General features: G+C 33.6%; 1 protein-coding gene across 1 annotated transcript; it reads left to right on the top strand.

Moving 5' to 3' along the window:
• Positions 1 to 2,435: 2,435 nt before the first annotated feature.
• Positions 2,436 to 5,356, top strand: LOC120081351 (zinc finger CCCH domain-containing protein 29). The gene is made up of 2 exons (XM_039036139.1): positions 2,436 to 2,594; positions 2,938 to 5,356. Exon 2 carries the CDS (start codon positions 2,947 to 2,949, stop codon positions 5,005 to 5,007), a length of 2,061 nt encoding a protein of 686 aa, XP_038892067.1. The 5' UTR covers positions 2,436 to 2,594; positions 2,938 to 2,946; the 3' UTR covers positions 5,008 to 5,356.
• The last annotated feature ends 16,144 nt before the right edge of the window (positions 5,357 to 21,500 follow it).

Here is a 21,500-nt window from a genome sequence, read left to right as displayed (position 1 = left end):
AATCATTATCCAAGTAATTCTTTGATTACTAAATTTTGAAAAAGTCTCTTGCGTTACGATAATTGAAATAATTTTCATTAGTTACTTGTACTTAGGTAATTTGTACTTGCACCTTGCACCTAATCAACATTTTCTCAATAGATTTTTGCACCAACGTAACTCACATACTTTTTAGTCATTTAACCAAAGTCTCGTCACCCATGTAGCACATTTGTCTTCTACATAGCTTTTTATTGAAGATGACGAGTGGAGGTGACATGATTAATGACATATGAACTCAGTCAAATCGGCATGTCAAAACTGCAATAGCATGAGTTGTTTTATTTTTATCTAAATTTTTTTTACATATTATTTACTTTTAATTGGCCTAGGATAGTAGGTTGTCTTTTGAGAGGACAAGACATCGAGTCAACCCTCAAATTGGGCAAGGGACTAACTTAGGTTAAAGTATATCCTTTACATAGAGTCCAACCATTGTCATAACTAAATTGGTGCAAGGCGAATCTCGACTCAAATATTTATTTAATTAACATGTTATTTTATTAATGATATCAATAACATGAATTAAGGGGCTGTTTGGGCTTCCAACTTCAATTGAGCCAAGTGAGTTATTATAGTTCACTCAGTGTTTGGGCCTATAATTATGATAGATGATGTTTTCAACTATTACAACTCACAATTAACTACAGTAATCCTATTTGAAATCCCCATTTGTTAAATTGTTTGCTATTTCTTACCTATCATCTCTCCATCTTTATTACATTATTTACTATTTTATATTCACTATTTTATATTCAGACTAAAATAGTCTACACTTTAAATACAAATTATTATAAACTCATAGACTACATAACCAACTCAACAATTCAAACAGTTCTAAAAGTTTGAAAATTGAGAAGCAAAATGTTTATAGAACAATGCCTATACACCCTTTTGTTTTTTATGGATTTACCTACACACTAACTTTTTTTCTTTAAAGATGCCTATATTCTTTAAAAGTTTTCAATACCATTCTTAAATCGATACAACAATAGCTATAACAATAATTAAGACTCAAACACCCCACATTTGTTTCAAATTTTAATTTTTATCTAATTTTTTTAAAAAAAATCTATTCTAATAGTAGTTTTGACAATAATAATATTGAAACTTTGGAAAGAATATATAAACGTCAAAAACAAAAATTAAATGTCAAAAAGCCTTTATATTATTATTATTAAATTATTCCATGTTTATATCGTAGTTGAAAAAAAAATAAACATTTAAACATGTTAAAGAAATATCGTGTTAGTGCTCTAATCCCCATAAGAAGAGAAGGCTCCTAATTTTTTAAGAACACGTAGGGAATTGCTTTCTCTGGTCAAACAATGTTACACCAGTCTTCTCCACTGAGAAAAATACATAAAAAATACTTAAAGTTCATCCTAACACAACTAGTTTTAGTTATTAAAAGTTTAGCTCTAAATTTATGTTATTAACTTAGATGCTCGATTCCTAATTACAAAATAATTTTTGAGTAAATTGTAAAAACCATCATTAAAATATGGTGGTGGTTGTAATTATACCACATAAACTTTCAACTATAAAAATTTAGTCCTCAAGTGTATACAAGTGTTAAAGTTAGATTCCCAAATTTACACAATTGTAGAAATTGTGATTATTGTATAAGTTTAAGAGTTCAATTTTTATCATTTGAAGAATTAATTTCTGCAACTATTATAAGTTTAAAAGTCCAATTGTAACACTTAAATAAGTTTGATGGTAACACCTCAATTCCAACATTCAAAATCTAGATTGGGTACTTAATGGTCCCGACATTTTTCTGCAATCTGATTATGTGTTCCTTGTGAGTTCTTATGATTGAACAATCGAAAAAAATGTATCTTATTGGTATGGATAATAACTTTTAGTTTTCTTAATTATACTTTTATATTCTCAAGATCTCTTTTATTTGAATGTAATCTCAATTAATTCATATATTATTCTTAAACTCGAGATATTACATTCAATATTTGAGTTTTAAAAAAAATTGAAGATATAATTACAACAACCATCCTACTTTAGAAACGTGGTTTCTTAATTACATAAAATTGAATTCACACCAGAAAAAAGACAAAATCCGATGAGTGGAAGACTGAGTCGGATATATTCTGTCACCCACCCAAATGACTGATCCACAACACTCTCGACGCGTCAACGAATCTCTTTCATCTCCCACAAAAGAGAGAAAAAAATCATATTTTGCTTTCTAAATTTCATCTTCATTTTGAATTTCATTTGGGTTTCATTTGGATTTCTTTGCCATGACGAAGCAACCGCGATTTGGGTCGAATTTGGGTAGCGAAAAGTGGGGCCTTTTCCCTTCCTTTGCCTTTCACTCTGCTTTGACTTTGACTGTGAAGCCGCTACGAAGAATAGTCGCACCTTCTTGCCCCTTTCTTTCTTTTTACCCTTAAATCAGCTGAATAAAACCCCCATTTCTTCCATTCTTAGCATCTCAAATTCACCCTCCAATCGAGGCCTTCTCGATTTCTCTCTTTGTCGACGAGTCTTTTCAATCATTGAACCTGTTTCTTCCTTCAATTTATTTCCAGGTAGGAACGTTCTTTCGATTTTTTCATGTTTATGTTCTACTCCTGTTGAATCCATATGTTTTTGCTTTTTCTTTGTGTCTTCTCACATGGGTTTGGCTTGAATCGATCTGGGGTTGTGTTAATTTTTGAGTTTCTGTTGGTGGATTTGGGTGGTTTGAGTGTTTTTTTTCATGTTTGTTCTTCTTTTGGGTCTCTCTAGAAGTTGTTTAGAAAGTCATGTCGGTGGATGAAATTTTTTGAAATAAAGATCGATTGCGTTTAGGAAACGATTTTTGCTTAGAAACCCATCTTTTAAACGTTTGATTTGTATATGTTTCTGATTATTGTGGTTGAAATCTTTCAGGAGCTGGATATGTGCAGTGGCTCTAAGAATAAAGTTGCTTCCTCGAATTCCGCCATGGAAGCTAGGTTTCTGAAGCTTAGTGATGGAGCTTTATTCTCTGCGAATTCAATCTTGCTTGAACTATCAGCCTCTGATGATGTAGAAGGGTTCAAGAGAGAGGTTGAAGAAAAGGATTTGGATGTTGATGAGCCAAGCTGCTGGTATGGAAGAGGAATTGGGTCAAAGAAGATGGGTTTTGAAGAAAGAACTCCACTGATGATTGCTGCCATGTTTGGAAGCTCCAAGGTTGTGAAGTACTTAATTGAGACAGGCAAGGTTGATGTCAACAGGGCTTGTGGTTCAGACTTGACCACTGCCCTTCACTGTGCCACTGCTGGTGGCTCTTGTTCTTCCCTTGAGACCATCAAGCTCTTGCTCGACGGATCTGCTGATGTCGATTGTGTCGACGCGTACGGGAGAAAACCTGTTGATTTGATTGTTTCAGCTTGCAGGATGGTGTTCAATTCAGGAAGAAAGGCTATGGAGATGTTGTTGAGAGGAGATGGTATGGCTGGGGAAGGTGATCTGAGTCTTTACCTTGAAGAAGACCAGCAAAAGATCACAGCTTCCCAGTCTACAAAAGAAGGAAGTGACAAGAAAGAGTATCCAGTTGATGTATCGCTGCCCGACATCAACAGCGGGATATACGGTACCGATGATTTCAGGATGTATACTTTCAAAGTGAAGCCTTGTTCCAGGGCATATTCACACGATTGGACTGAGTGCCCTTTTGTTCATCCTGGTGAGAACGCTAGGCGTAGAGACCCCAGGAAGTACCCATATAGTTGTGTTCCATGCCCTGAATTCCGGAAGGGGGCTTGTCCTAAGGGAGATTCCTGTGAGTATGCACATGGTGTTTTTGAGTCTTGGCTCCACCCTGCTCAATACCGAACCCGGCTTTGTAAGGATGAGACTGGCTGCACAAGGAAAGTCTGTTTCTTTGCTCACAAACCTGATGAGTTGCGCCCTGTATATGCATCAACAGGCTCAGGCATGCCCTCACCTAGGTCTCTTTCGAGCAGTGCCGCAGATATGTCTACCATGAGCCCATTGGCTCTTGGTTCATCATCGTTGTCGTTGCCAACTACCTCGACACCTCCTATGTCTCCCTTGGCATCAGTGTCTTCCCCTAAAAATGGGAACTTGTGGCAGAACAAGATTAACCTTACCCCTCCTGCTCTGCAGCTCCCTGGTAGTCGATTAAAGGCCACCTTGAGTGCAAGAGATTTGGATTTAGATATGGAATTGCTCGGGTTAGAAAAGAACGCGAGCCAATTACAACATCAACAACAGTTGATTGACGAGATAACCCGACTCTCCTCTCCTTCTTACTGGAGTGCAGATGTAAGCAGGAGTACAGAGTTGAAGCCAGCAAACCTCGATGACTTGTTTGGATCATTAGATTCTTCCTTATTGTCTCAGTTGCAAGGCGCTTCACTTAAAACGCCAATCTCAGCTCAAGTTCAATCTCCGACTGGGCTGCAGATGCGCCAAAACATAAACCAACTCCGGGCAAGTTACCCAACTAACCTATCATCCTCACCTGTAAAGAAACCCTCCTCTTTTGGCTTTGACTCATCAAGTGCAGTGGCAGCTGCAGTGATGAACTCAAGGTCTGCAGCCTTTGCAAAACGAAGCCAGAGTTTCATCGATCGAGCTGCAGTGTCCCGTCTTCCCGGGTACACTGGAGCTGCAAATTCTGCAGCTACAATGTCTTCCCATCTCTCAGATTGGAACTCACCCGACGGAAAACTAGACTGGGGAATACATGGCAACGATCTCAACAAACTCAAAAAATCTGCTTCCTTTGGGATCCGAAACAATGGCATGGGAACTCCCACGTTCACCCCACCAGTAGAGGAACCTGATGTCTCTTGGGTTAACTCCTTGGTCAAAGATGTGCCCTCTGAAAGCTTCGGGCTGTTCGGTGCCGAGAAGCGTCCATACAACCTCAAAAGAGAAATCAATGAGATGCTCCCGTCCTGGATGGAGCAGCAGTTGTATGCAGAGCAGGAGCAGATAGTTGCATAAGCAACACTTGCCAAAATCTCTCTTCATTATGCTAACAATATCAAGTTCTTCACATTTCATTCAATATTTGATTACAGAAACTAAAGTTTAAAGGTAGTAGTAAAAAGAGAATTGTTCTAGAGGCAATTCTACGTCAAAAAATGCCCTCAAGTTTCGGTATGGGGTCGATCAATCTTCAGACAGATCAGTAACAATCTATCTGATGATCAGATCAGTAATATATCTTTGTATTCTTTTCATTGTATTATATTATATTTGTTAATTTTTTTCTCCATTTTGGGGCTGATATAAGATGAATATGTATCATTTTCACTTTAGTATATTAATAAGAAAGACAATGTTTCCAATAGCTCTGCATTCTTCTTTTAGATTTTCTTGTGCAAAAGGGATCTATATACTTTCATTACTCTTTTAACTTTTCTGCTTAAACAAGACCCTTGGTGGTTTAAAAGTTATGCATTAGAACATATTCTTTTGAGATGTAAAGGCCAGGGAATCCTTCTCTTTAGATTCCATCCAACAGCTTGTTAGGAATGGGATCATCCAACTGAATGAGTAATCATATGCTTGCTTCAGCTAGATTTTTTCAGGTCGGTTTTCAACTCAATTTTGGTTTTTGTTCAGTCAAAGTAGTATTATTGAGAGGTTGTTTGATTTATAGGTTTGGTTGGTTTCGTTTCGTTGCAAATATATTTCAGATAATGGGTCGAAGTATTCTTTTCTCTATAGAACCTAAACTCGAGCCTTCTTACTTTTAGTACAATAAAGAAGTATAGAGGGTTTAGAACTTCTACTTCAAGTGTAGAGCTTAAATTCAAACTTTCTTACTTTTAGTATAACAAATAGGGGTAGAAGGATTTGAATTTCCGTGATTTATTTCGACATCAAGTGTAGAGCTTAAATTTGAACTTCCTTACTTTTAGTGCAACAAATAGGGATTTCTTTCGATTTCTAGTGTAGAGCCTAAATTCAAGCTTCTTACTTTTAATATAATAAATGGAGGTAGAGAGATTTAAACTTTTGAAATTTGAATTATCTATTTCAAGAGAAGTAGATGTTAATTACTGCTAAGTTAGAACTCCGATCCGACTTTTCTACCTAGAAAACTATATTATAGAAGGGAAGATGATGATAATGGAGGATGGGGAAGATGGAAAGAAAAATGAAGGGCAGGCAGAGCCAGACAGGCACAGACAGAAACAGAAGAGAGACAGCAAACCAAAAGCCTTTGTTGTTAATATTTAAAAAAAAAAAAAAAAAAAAATGTGTATTGTTCATATTGTTCAGGATTGGGACAGAATTGAGGTTGTCGAATTGGGTTGGTGGGCCCATTGCATATTGACTTTTTTAACCTCATTTATTCTTTTCAAAGCCGCCCATGAGATTTTTTCTAATCCAAAATCTTTTGATGGGTAGCATTAGCAAGAGATTGAGAAAAAGGAGAGATTTTTCTTTGAAGTTTCCTCCTTTTATCTAACTTTCTGACCAAAGGGTTCCACAACCGTCAGATTTGGAGACCCTTTCAATAATTAAAGTTAAATTATATCAAAATATTACTTGAACTTTCAAAAGTTTTATTTTTGTTCTTCAATTTCTTAATTTTTTTTAAAAAAATATCCTTAAACTATCAAATTGATCGAAAAAATTACTTTTTGCTAAATAAAATATGAAAGTTGATGTGACAATGGGATGGACATTGCGGACCAAAAAACCAAATCGATCGACCAAAACCAATTAAAACGAAGTTGTTCAGTCGGTTTTTCGCTAAGCTTGGTTGGCTTTAGTTTTGTTTATTTATAAATCTACTCATTGGTCAATTGGCTGCACCAAAATGCAAGAAACCAACGGGATGATTTCTATAACCCTGATTTATATTAAGGTTTTTTCGTGTCTCATTCAACCTCCCATTCCCATTACAACCACCAACTAATCTTCCATTGGTTTCGAATAGTGCTGGTCATCGGCCATCTGAACACCAGGTTCATCATCTGACAGTTGATGTTTAAAAATTAGAAGTTGTATGTGATATTATTTAACTTATGTAGAAGATTAATATCATTATTACTATTTATTTCATTTCAAAAGATATCGTTAAAGTCACTAATAGAACCAATTTTTACACAACTATTAGGTTAATTAATTTATGTAAATGATGTTATAAATAATGTCACGTATGGTTTTTCCAATTTTTAGACATTTGTAATTGTGTCAATTTTCATCATATTCCAATGAGAAAAAACAACTCTCTATGGGATTTACTTTTAAAACCCTTCAAAGTACAAAGGTAAAATGAAACTTTTAAAAGTCAATGGATATAATTGAAGCTCGCTCCAAAGTTTAGAAGTATTTTGAATAAATTAATATGTAATTAAAATGTTTAAATGTTATTTTGACTTTTATGCTTTTGGTTATTTTTTTAGTAGCTACACGAAATGTTGACTTTAGTTTTTATGGATCCATTTGATAACTATTTGATTTTTTTTAAAACTAAGCATATAAACACTACTCACATCCATAAGTTTTTATGTTTTGTTATTTGCTTCCCATTCATGTTTTTTAAAAAAAAAAAAAAATAGCTTTCAAAAACTCATTTTCGTTTTTAAATTTTGACTATGAATTCGAGTGGTTTTTTTAGCAAAGATGAAAATAATAATTAAAAAAAAAAGAGAAAATAAGTATAAATTTCAAAAACAAATAACAAATAACAAAGTTGTTACCAAATGGATAGAAAATTTTAAATAAGAAGAATATGAAGGGATTAGAAAGTTTTTTTTTTTTTTTTTTTGAAAGTATATGAACATAACGAAGTTGTTACCAAATAGTTTGGCAACTATTTGTTTTTTTTTCTTTTTGTCTTTTAAAATAAAGCTTATAAACATTTCTTTCGCCTATAAATTTCTTTGTTTGGTTATTTATTAGCTGCTAAATTTTTCAAAACCAAATTTGAAACCAAAAATAGTAGTTGTCAATTTTTTTTTTCTTTTTATAATTTGTCTAAGAGTTCAAGTATTTTTTTCAATAATAGTGAGAATCGCAGTGTTAAATTTAAGAGAAAATAAATATAAATTCGGAAAACAAAATCATTACCAAACGATACCATAGGAATCAACCGTCTGTTTAAGATCTAATTGGATTTAAACAACAATGGTGTTACTGTTTAGATTAGGGAGGTAATCATTGTGATTTTAACTATTTCACATAATGATGGTTTTTTTTTTCTTTTTTATTTTTGAATAATTCAAAACATTTCTAAGGTGATTTTGAAAATAATAAAAGTAATTTTAATGAATCACTCTCAGACATGTCATTAACAACAATAATAATAATAATTGATATACTTTGATTCAAATGTTTTAATTTGTCACGTAACTTATCAATTAGTAATAAACATACAAAGATTAACAAAATCCATATATGCAATAATGCACAAATGAATATTGCTACATCTAGCTCTTTAATTATTTGTTCCGAGTTCATTTACTTAATTTATTTTTAAGTCTCACAACTCGTTAAGATTTTTTTTATTGTTTACCGATTTACAAAAGATAACAGTTTGTTTGAATTTTATTTCTTTTAGTGTATGTCAATTCGATTCGTAAAAGACAACACACGTCAATATCCCCTTTGAATTTCAACCTTCTTTGTGTGCTATTAAAGAAATACTAAACTTGTTGCCAATCATTTCTCTATGGGATTGTTCATGAGAACTTACATTGATTCAATCTATTTGAATGAAATTGTTTGAATAATATATAGGCAACTCTAGTTTTGATTTCTTTATAACAATTATATTTTAATTAATAAATAACATTTTTTCCCCACCATTATTCTTGTAGGAAAGCTTAATATACTATGCTTTTCAAATCTAACATACAATATTTATTCCAAGCCACTTGAACTTATATAATCTTATACTATTGGATTCTATCCATATTGCTTTTTAATAATGATTTAAAATATGATTTCAATTTTGTTATTATGTATTTCACATGAAATGGGTTTATAAATTTCTTTGGTCTATGTTAAGAGTCATTCAACTTTAATAATTTGAAAAATTAATTGGAAAATTTCTAAATAGAATTATTAAAGCTTTAGATAATGACAATTGGAGTGGTTTTTCCTCATTTTGCCCTTTTTTAATATACTCAAAAGTATTGTTCATGATTACTTTGTGAAAAAAGAAAATAAAGTAATGGAACAAAACAAAAGTGTTTGTCATGATTTTGAAATTGGGAAAACTCTTTTGGCTCATTTCTTTCTTTCTTTCTTTTTGCATTTGGGAGGATGCTTTTTCAAATGCTACTTATTTTATCAAATATGTTACTTTTTTCTTTGGGAAGAAAAATCATTAGAGTTATAGTGAACTTCTTCAAAGTACTTTTTCCCCATGATTATTATTATTATTATTATTTTTTGAAATTTTAAAAAAATTTGTGCTTTAAGCATATTCTATACATAGAATTATATTTACCCTTAAAATTCACCAGATTCTATTGTTTGTGGTGATGTAGACATAAATTATACTTACTTTCGAAATTCAAATACAATCATATTCTATGATGTAATTGTTAGGTTGCTAAGTACATATATTATAACCTATTTGAAGAGAACTTTGCATTGTAAATTAATTTTTCTTAAACCTTTTTTCTCTAATTAAAGTTTTTAGATTAAAGTTGAGTAGGTGTGTTAGCACTTTGATGCTTATTGTCATAGATATAATTCAATTTCTTTGATGGTAAGCTTGTCTCAATAGAGTCAAAAGAAATCTAATTGTCACTATAGGTATAATGTTGAGGTTGCCACAATTATTTTTATATATAATCTAATTGCCTCAAAACACCTAATTTAATTATTTATTAAAGTTTAGGTTTTAGTTTTGATGAAATAAATAAAAATTATGAATAAATGAGGAACTTAAATTTCCACCTTAAGCCTTTAGTTTCATTAAATTCAACCATAAACTTACATATTAACTTTAATGTGAATTTAAAGGGAAAAAAACTCCTTGATTATGCATTATACATATTAAGGCTCATTAAAATTTAAGATATAATTTCATGAAATGAAAAGCTTAGGGTGAAAATGTGACGTATATCCCTTTGATATTTTTTTTAATGTGTTATGATCTAATATCCAGGTACGGTATAAAAGTTCAATAATTACAAATTAGAAAAAGATTTAATGACAAACTACATGTGATGCAAGTGGTATAAGTCAATCCAAACCAGCTCAATGATACACCGATTTCCATTTTGAAGATGGATAGTTTGATCTTTCACCCCACGAGATATAATAGTAATAGGTGCGGGTATTAAATTTTTATTGATATTTTTACATTTTCATCAATTCGACATCGACATAAAAAATGAATCTACATTTTCATTATATTGTAAAAAGTAATTCATGAAACACAAAAACACCAAAATGTCACAATATGAATAGAGAATGAGTAATAAACATTTTAATTTGTTTTTTGGTGAAATATCTATCATTAAAATATTATTTTGGTCCCCATATTTTGAAATTTGTTCAATTTTAGTCTATGTACTTTCAATTGTCCAATTTTAGTTCTTGTACTTTTAATAAATCTTAAATTTAATCCACAGTACTAGTTTATTGTTGATTTTTTTAATTAAAAAAAGAACTTTGTATTACTTATAGCATTTTTACTATAAATTTTGTAAACATATTCACAGATTTTATTTTCTTGCATAAAACTTATTATTAATAATTAATAAACTTTAGTAAAATTAATTTTGAGGGACTAAATTTAATATTTATTGAAAGTATAGGACTAAAATTGGAAAATTGAAAATATAAGGACTAAAATTAAAATAACTTTAATGCATGGGGACCAAAATGGAAAATTGTACAAAATGATCCAAAAAGCAAAAACTTTTCTATGGGTGTCCTGTTTCTAAAAACTTGTTTGTTATGGACTCTTTCGGTATGTGAAATACCACTTTTACCTTCAATATTAAATGCTTTCTTCACTAGGATAAATTTCACAAAATGACCCAAAAGCCAAAAATTTTTCTAGGAATGATCTCTTCCTAAAAACTTATCTATGACTGATCTTTTGCCCATGTGAAATATCAATTTTACCTCCAATTTTAAAAACTCTTCAAACGCCTTTACGAATACTTTATGAAGGATCGTTCATACTTTTCGCTTACCTCTCTCATTGTGCGATTTTGCTCTCAGGTTTTTCTCATTTTCTCTCGTCGTCTCCCATCTTCATCCGAGCATTTGGTCACCTTATCACCGATCGTTTCTGCACTTTTTCCACCATCTTCGTGATCTGAAAGGTATGTGAATCTTCTCCTTGAATGCATGTTGATATTCGGGCTTTCACAGTTTAGGGTTCACACAATTTAGGGTTCGCATCTATCTTTTGTTAAATGATCTCTCAACTGTTGTTAAATGATCGTGTATTCATTCATAATCGATCATTTAGATAATCCTAGGTGAGCGTTTAGTATTTTCTAAAAAATCAGTTAGCAGGGATGTCCATTTATCCCGCGGAGACTCGCCCCGAACGGGTCGAGGAATCTCCGATTAGACGAGGAATGGGGGAGGGAGCGAGGATGATTTTTTTCCCATTGGCTAAACAGGGACGGGGACAGGGATTATATNATAATAATTATTATTATTATTATTATTATTATTATTATTATTATTATTTTATCTATATACTTTTTATAAAAATTGTGATATAAAAAGTTAGTTATCTTCTAATTTTCATTTCAACATTTTCGTACTTTAATGCATTTCTAGATTGTTTTAACATTTAAGGCTTTCTACCTTACGCCATAAATATTATAGTATTTAAATGGAAAGCTTGACCATAATATCGTAATAGTTAAATTTTAACTTTTAGAAATTATAGGATTAAATTATATTTGTACACATATAATAGTATTATTTTTATAATAAATTTTTATACTATTTTCTTTGAATGAAAAATTTATTGGAAATAACATATTTAATATATATAATTTTATTTGGTTGAGAAAACAAAATTGCTAAAAATGAATATATTAAAAAAAGCAAACGAGGAAATTTTTCCTGTAGGGAACCAATCCCCGCGAATTCCCCGTGGAGAATCCCCGCCCCGATCCATGCGGAAAATTTCGCGGGGATGGAGAATGAAGTAGGGAGGTGGGGATGGAGATAGGGATGGGGATGTGGAAGCCTTCCCTATCCCGGTCCCGCCTCGTAGACATCTCTATCAGTTAGAGAAACTTAAATGATTGTTTAGATAAATATGTGTGATCGTTTAGTTTTTGTTACGCAATAGTTTAGTTCTTTGTTATGTGATCTTTTAGTTCATTGTTATGCGATCGTTTAGGTTTTTGTTATGCAATCTTTTTGTTTTTGTTATACGATCCTTTAGTTTTTCTAGGCGATCTTTTTATTTTTCAGACGATCGTACACTTATTGTGGTAATGTATACGTTTGTTATAGATTGCTAAGATGGTTGTCCCTACTGAGAAATATTTTCTTACTACAATTTCTTACCAAGTCCACAAAACTACGTCGACGATTAAGAATAAATTGACAGAAAAAGAGAGGAGAATGTATAGGAAAACAGTCTTTGGTCCACTATTGGACAGATCTTGTATTTAATGGGTAACTTTTTCACTATTTTTTGTTAAGAGAGGTAACGGATGTGACCTAGAAGTTATATCATTCAACATATTGAGAAAGAAAGTAACATTCTCCCAAGACAATTTTAATTTGATAACTACGTTGTGGTTGACCAAGAAAATAGTAGAAAGAGAAACAAGTGGTGAGAGACTGCGACAACTCATTCTTGGACCAAAGGACTCAAATGATAAGGATAGTTCTTGCAAGAATGCGGAGACTACATTCGAGAAGTTCACTTTTACAAATGATGAAAACGCCCGTCAAGGTTGCATTGACATTATTCATCGAAACGATGATGATTGGAAAAGACAAGAAAACTCAATCCGATGCGAAGACATTTGGGATTGTTGATGACCCTGAAATCTTTAGACATTATGATTGGTTGTTTGCCTTTTTTAAGTGTATATTGAATAGCATGAAGACTATCATGCATGAGAAGTAAGAGGTACATGAGACAAAGGAATCAGAAAATGCTCATCATGCCTCATATTAATGTATAAAGATATTTGCACTTGTAGTCGAGGTATGTACTTTCATTTCCAGTTCACTTTAATCTACATTGAATCTGTGTGATATGTATGTGTAACAAAGCTCCCATATTGTAGGTTTGGGCTTACGAAATTCTATCCACATCAAATAAGTTCATAGCCACCAAAGTTAACAAGATTACAATCCTGGAATTCTTAGATGGACTTGTTCTCGTGCTCTATCTTATAAATCGTTGAGTAAGAATTTTTTTCAACAAAAAAAAGTAAGTAATGGACCGCTTAGTAAATCTTGGCATCTATCATAGTTTCATACATTCTAACTTGCTCATTCACTTATGTATAGACTATTGTTGTGACGAGACTTGTATGGAGCATAGAGAAGATAAGGTATAAAGAGGACCGACTGGAAGGACTTGATGTGATTCATGATATTGAAGAAAGAAGGATTGAGGAGGTTGAGGGGTATGAACACTCTCTCGACATTCATAAGTCATTTGGAGGGCACAATAGATTTGACCAGCATGTTAGGGAGCACGAACATCGTCTGTCAGATGAACCTCATGCATATCAACCTGTAACTAAGCATCATTCCATAGAACCAAAACCATGTAGGCCAGTTCAAACTAACCATGAGAAGGATAAGAGGAGACAAGACGACTCGTTAAATAGGCAACATAAGTCCTTAGAACATCGTCATTCCAAATCCTACAAATTTCTTAGGGAGGAAATTAAAGAAGTTCGCAAAGATTTGGTGAACTTGACTACCATAGCCCGTCAAACGGGTGATACCTTTACTATCCAGCATCATCTGATGAGCCAACAACTGAAAGAAATAAAGTTGCTAGTCCAACGTCTGAATGGGGTATGTATTTAAATCATCCTGATTGATCGTTTAGAAAATCCTAAGCGATCGTTTGATAATCCTAAATGATCGTTAGATAATCCTAAACGATCGTTTAAAAAATCTTAAACGATCATTTGAATAATTCTAATTGATCATTTAGAAAATCTTAAATGATGGTTTGGATAATCCTAAACAATTGTTTAGATTATCATGTATAATCACTTCATTCATTATATATTTTGTGTGATTTGTTCAGGATAATAAAGGGACTCCTTGTGATGATGGTAATAATAATAATAATGAAGGAACCTCCCATGATGAGTAGTCCAAATCTCAAGTTATCAGTGATCAATGTGTGGTTGTTGAACACAAGAAGACTGAAGAAGTAATAGTCGATAAAATACTTAAACTCTTGATACAACCGTTCAATCTTAAGAGCCACATTGATTTGAATTCAACCTATGAAAAGTGCAACTCAAAAAGAGGCCATAGAAATCAAGGTAAGGTCGTTGTATGAATTAATTATCTTAACATTATATTGTCTCTTATTTATAATTTAAATGTAAGAGAAAAATGACTTCCCCAAGCGTTGGAAAAGGTAGAAACCAACCAAGTTTTCACATGAGGATGTGAAAAGGGGGGAAGTCACATATGGTTGGTAACAAAGAGGGAGAATATCAAGAAGCTCAACCTCCTTCAGATGATCTTCATCCTTCAAGTGATCATCCACCACCTCAAGTGATCCTTAACCACATCCTTCAAGTGATCCTCAACCTCAATCACCTTCAAAATCTTATCAAGAAGCTCAACCACATATAAATGAATCTCCAACCACAAACATTTGCAATGGAATTGAAACCAACTACAAGTGTTATCAATCCCAACCCCTTGGTCGCTAAACCTGACTCTCCCATGAGGATCTTTAGTTCCTATGACCCGTTGTTCCCAATCTCGAATGTTAGGTGGAATGCATAAAAAAAATGTAAATCTCATCCAAAAACTAAAAATGATGAGCGAATAGAGGTATATACATTCCGAACCAAGGAGTTCTTCAAAACGCTTGAACAGAACACATGGGTGATTGGGGATAGGAGTATTTCTAATATTATTTATAATCGTGTAGTAATTCCTTAATGTTCACTTAGAAAAATTCTATACGATCGTTTAGAAAATTTTAAACGATTGCTAAGAATAATCTTAACGATCGTATAGAAATTACCAAATGATCATTTAGAAAACCTAATCGATCGTATAGAAATTCCCCAACGATTGTTTAGAAAATTCTGAATGATCATATAAAAATTACCAAATGATCATTTAAGAAAACCTAGGCGATTGTTTAGAAAATTCTAAGTGGTCATATTGTTCGTATAGAAATTATCAAATGATCATTTAAAAAAACCTAAGCGATGTGGTTTGTATTAAATTCTGATTTATACTTATATTGTTCTTTTTTTAGATCAAAATATGGATCTCCTATTAATACACGTGCATCATAAGTTGCAGTCAAAATCTAATATATGCAAGTATCGATTCAAAGTGGTTAATTCGAGCTTCAACGGTATGTAAAATTTCACATTGTCGTTGAAATTACCCTTCATTCAACTTTATATTTATGTCTTTCTTTTCCCCAAGATGAAATTATGGAGCCAGAAGGAATTGCTTCTAAGATCCGGCCAGAAGGTGTGGAAATGGACGATGGAAAAGTGGCAGACTGGTTGGATTAGGAAGCACATATGAGGTTTTGGGCAAGCTCTTCTTACTTTATTGACTATGTGTTTGGACAACATGAAGAATACAAACTGGCATAGACTGAAGTTAACTTCAAATTTGGGCCAATCAACATCAAACAACACTGGCTCATGCTTGCCATCAATCTAAAATGTGCACTATCTATGTATTTAACTCCATGTCTAACTACATCGGTAGCAACATAATTGATGGTTATTTTTAGCTAGTGGCGAAATCAATATATTCAATGTTGATTTTCGTCAGATATGAAAAGCGACATAGAAAATTCAAGTACGGCTCATGGAAAATGAAGAGATCGAAGAAAACATTCCAACAGGGCAAGTCTCTTAATTGTGACATCTTTTGTGCTCAGTTTGTAGTGAAGGAACTTTTATACAAGAATACCTATGAGCGGAAGTAAATCTTTTCAATTCATTGTGACAAAATTTCCACATATACATTCACACATACAGATATGCATTAACTGTTGGGATTTGTGTCCTAATTCTTCCAGCGTCTCGTTGTTTTATAAAGATACACATTGTTCAATGAATAAATAAATGTTATTTAATTCTGGCATTTACTCATATCCAATAAACAAAGCTCTTTGGTTATCTTATATAAACTTAAGCATGTATATGTGATATACAAGTGGATCATGCCTTAAGTGATAATCTAAATCGATTTGTAGTATAAGGATTAAGGTGGGATACGTGATCCTGGTGACACTACGGATACGGCCAGTTTTGTAGAGGTTTGCAAGTATTGTAAACTACTATAGATGGTAGATCCTGACCATTCATGTGGAGACGTGGAGCGAGGGTGTCCTATACAAAGAGTTTGTATAAGACCTGAACCACGAGATGATTAGACTCTGTATATAACGATGTTGATAATAGAGACTTGCATCTCACCTAAACGACCATAGGTGACACGACCTCAATCCTGAATGTTTTGGGAACTCCTGCCTTTGAGGGCGATCCTTTGATTAGTATGGGTGAGAGTGGCATATTGCCAACTCAACATGCCTACCTTTTTGGGGACTTGTCTGATTTGGGAGCTGGGAACTCAATCTACAAAATGGAATTCACTCTTTTCCCGAAGCAGGGATAAGTAGAGAGATTGCTCTCTTAAGGGCTGATTCCGGGCTTGAATATAGTGGCCACAACTTCTCTTTGGAAGAGAAGACTCAGTCATAGTAGGATTATGACTTATGTTCATTAGAGGGATCAGTGGTACTTAAGGAGACATATGTAACTACAGGGGCATAACGGTTATTGGCCCAACTGTACTTACGAGTGATCTGTGAAGGGTTGTCGCACTGCTGATTGGTTAAGATGGACACATAATATATCTGTAGTAAGGAGAGTTCAGTTGTCGGTCTTTAGTGGAGTGCCTGGCAGTTAACGGATGGTGGATCCCGTGACTAAAGAGTTTAGTCAGTTATTCACATACCGTTGGAGCTTCAGAGCTACATGTCCATGAGATCCCCTTGGTAGCTTGGATTCTGTTAAGGATCAATTTTTGGTGTTGATTTGAAATGTACAAATTGATAAGAGGTGTTTTAATTATATATGATATAATCAGTATGATGTATAAGATACATTTAGTGGAGGACTAATGTAAATGAGATTTACATTAAGTACCATGGAATAGAAAAAGAACTATGGTGTATATGTTTCATGAGATGAAATATTAAAATTATAGGTTATAAATATAGTATGATAAGTTGGTTATCATTTATATTTATAATAATATTAATTATTGGATAATTGAAATCTTTTTCTTTTAAATAACTAAAGTAGTGGGTGGTTATTGGATCATGGTAACCGTGAGTTTAAAAGAAAATGGTTTCCTATTTTTTTTTGTTAAAAAAAAAAATACTTTTTTACAAAACGATTGAAAAGGATTTTGAGTTTTCTCTCCGCACAAAGGAAACTCACGTTAGTCATCAAGTAATTCGGATTTACTAAACGACGACCGGGCGAGCTAAACGATTGTGCAGATGCGAGCTAAACGATCGTGCAGTATTTACTAAATGATCGCATAGCTTTGCTAGACGATTGTTGGCCCAAGGTACACGATTGTGTAGTGTCTGTAGGCGACAGACCGAGCTAAACGATAGACAAAACGATCGCATAGCTTTTGCTAGACGATCACATAGCTTTATCTAAACGATTGGACATCAACCTATACAATATATCTCCGCCATCTCTCACTTTCCCAGTCGTGTCGCGATCATTGTTTCCTCCGTTCGTCTACCTCATATCAAGTCCGAACAAAGCCCACCTTTTGGATTCTCACACCATCGAGGTTTTCTGGATGTCGTTCGTAGTGCTGTAGAGGTCGTTTGTGTTGGGGAAGAGTTCGTGACCGAGGAGATCGTTGAAAACGAGCGTGAAGTGTTCATGCTATGTTCCTGCGGTGTTGCGATCGTGTAGATCGGGCGTTCGTGGTTGCTATTGTTCGAGTGATCAGAGTGCACAACGGAGCGTGGAGACGTTTCTGCCTATGTGCATAGAGTTTGCTTTCTATGCATTTCTATTGTTCATGCTGTAATTTTTCTATATAATCGCATAACCGTTGTTTGAAGTCAACTATAAATGTCTTTGTTGATTCATGATTGTAATTTGGAATAGTCTTGTTCCGCTGCTCATGAAAATCTCGAGATCCGATTTCCTTCATTAACAACACTAAATTACTGGCATGCTTCAAGGATAAATGACAAGAGAACGAGTAAACATACCAGTTGAAGACTTTCTTCTCGGCAAGACTCACTCTCTCCACAAAAAAACTCCTATTGCTCTTGCTAGACCAGCAAGTAATCGTTCAGTACCACTCTGGTCATCTACCACGAACGGCTTCGCATAAATAGCAGGAGATGGGGACGACACCACTACTTTGAGCCCTCAATATTCTCAGAGTGAGAATCCAAAGTGTGGGCTTTGTTCAGATTTAGTAGAGGTGAGGAGGAAAAGCTGTCATGTACAACAATCAAGCAAGTGGGAGAAGATAAAAACTATCATATAGTCAAGATGCTTGATCGTGTAGGTGAGGTATACAATCATGTAGGAAAAGCTAGGCAATCATCTATATGATCGTTTAGTCAGGCGTTAAGCGATCGCTTAGGAAAAGGTGGGCGATCTTTTAGGAAAGAGCGCATGGGGTGAACAGTCATTTAGTAAACTAATCGATTGCAAATACCTCGTGAACAATTTTAGCGTGTGTTTCTAAAATGAAAACAATTTTCATTTTATTCTTTAGTTACGAAAACCGAATTGTACTCCCACTAACGCATGGTTGCGAAGAAAACTTCGGGCAATTATCCTATAACCGTCCAAATAATAAAATAATAAACATAATCATATTATATTTATAACCTATAGTTTGATATCATATGTAACGACTTGACCCCCTAGGACTTAAGTTAGATCGTTACTAAATACATGTATGCATGGAACTCAAAACGACAATTTGTTATGGCGAAATAAAAGCTAATTAGATAAGGTAAGTTCAAAAGACTTTCATTAAATTCAAATATTAAAACAATAGGAGGGTACCCATAAATCATAAAGGATAATAAATAAATCTGAAAAAAGATTCTTAAAAATAAGTTTTAAACATCAAAACTAAAAGTTGAGAGAAACATGAAAAGAACTCTAGCAGAAGCGTAAAAACTAATCCCAGTGGCTCGATCACGAATTGCGCTTGTCCATCGCCGGTGCATCTCTATCCTTACCTAAAACAACAACATGAGAAAAAATGAGTATAAAATACTCAGTAAGTAACCCCACTACTGGGGTCAGGCTAGGCATTTATGTCCTCTAGATACCCACCTCTAGTGAAACATATAAACTGCTCTAGTCCTCATGGGACACATATACACATGAAACAAAAAGGAGACTGAGTTCTATCCTACTATAGTTAAGTATGCCCACTACCTCTGGTGGATCCCGAAGGAGACACAAATTGGTGTATCCCGAAGGAGACACAAACTGGTGAATCCCGAATGAGACACAAGATGGTGTATCCTAAAAGAGACATAAACTGGTGAATCCCGAAGGAGACACAAACTGGTGAATCCCGAAGGAAACACAAACTGGTGAATCTCGAAGGAAACACAAACTCATGAATCCCAAAGGAAACACAAAATGTAATGGGCATCTAACTAATCAGTAAGGACACTTGCACAGTCTCAACATCGTATTTATCACTATATGAATCTATGACATACATATATACCTCAACATTATGGCTCTACAACATACATATATACCTCAACATTATGGCTCTACAACATACACATATACCTCAACATCATGGCTCTACAACATACACGTATACCTCAACATCATCCAATCAAATACATCCATATGGAATCACATACCATCTCATACTAGCATTTAAGTGTCTATGTGCACAAATAAATATTTCAGATCTCGTGCCAGAACATACTTTGGTCATATTATACTATCAGTCTATCATGCTGTCATTTTGCCATAACATTCATTTATCATGCTAGCATACATCTAATGTCTGGCCCGTGGGCAGTTCCAGTAGTAAGATTACTTACCTTGATATTAGGTCGACCCAAAAAGCAATTGAATCTTTGTGAAATTCTTGATTCCTTAATCAAGCCTAAACATAAACCAAGCTTTAAAATTAATATGGCCAAATTCCAAACACCAAATATTACAAAATATTTCCAGATAACCTTACCTAAGGTGTGGTCCAATTTGAATTCACCTTCCAAACCTCCAATTTTAAGTCCAAATAATTAGCAAACCAAACTCTTCTTCATCTTGAATGAAATTCTTGAATTAACCCCCTAATCATAATTTGAAATTAGGCTTACATGATTAAAGCTTGAATCAAATACATACTTCACTACCAATGTCTCAAATAAATTATCCATATGTAGCTTCATAAAAAAAAAATCACTTCCAAATGACTTTACCAAAATTTCTCAACAACCAAAACTAATCCACAAGAGGGTAATCAAAGCATAAAACTTACCAAAACTCGCTAAAATAAACTCCAACTTCACTAAACAACACCTCAATATCTTCACAAACTTGAACCCAAAGTTGAAACACAATGGGTATCAACCAATTGATGCCAAAAGTAAATGATTATTCAAGAATCAACTGAAAATAACCCAAACGGCAGAAATCTTACCTAAATCGATAGATCCAGTGATGGAAAAAGCGAACGACGCTTGAGCAGTGGTGGACGGAGGTCATGAAGAAGAAACTGACGCGGCAGCTTTGGGCCTGTCTCTTATACACATCTAGATGTGTATAAGAGACAGGTGTCGGCGGATGCGTGAGGAAGAAAGGGAAATGTGGGTTTTTAAAAATAATAATAATAAACTTAAAAAGGAAATAAGTATAATTATATTTAATTCCTTTCCTTATTCCATTTTATACTATTAAATTTCTTTCATTTTCAAAAGAAAATTAATTCCTGCCATTAATTTTCAAATTGAATAATTTCACGCCAACAATTAAATTCCTGCACTTATACTTGAAGCCCAAAACTCCAAAAATGCCCTTCAACTAATAACAATTACTAAAATTCCAAATAATAAAGTTACTGAAATTACATTATTACTAAAAAAATGTGTGGGGTGTTACATCATATATCAACCATAGTGTTTTCTCCCCTACTTGATACAAATCACATTTATATCCAATTTCCTCCAAATTAATGTATCTCATATATTTAGTCAATCATATCATATATAATTAATCAGTTCAATTATATCATATATAATCGAA

This window comes from Benincasa hispida, chromosome 7, assembly GCF_009727055.1.
Source record: "Benincasa hispida cultivar B227 chromosome 7, ASM972705v1, whole genome shotgun sequence".
Classification (NCBI taxonomy): Eukaryota; Viridiplantae; Streptophyta; class Magnoliopsida; order Cucurbitales; family Cucurbitaceae; genus Benincasa; species Benincasa hispida.
Note: the sequence above shows the minus strand (reverse complement) of the source record. Positions and strands in the feature narration are given on the sequence as shown.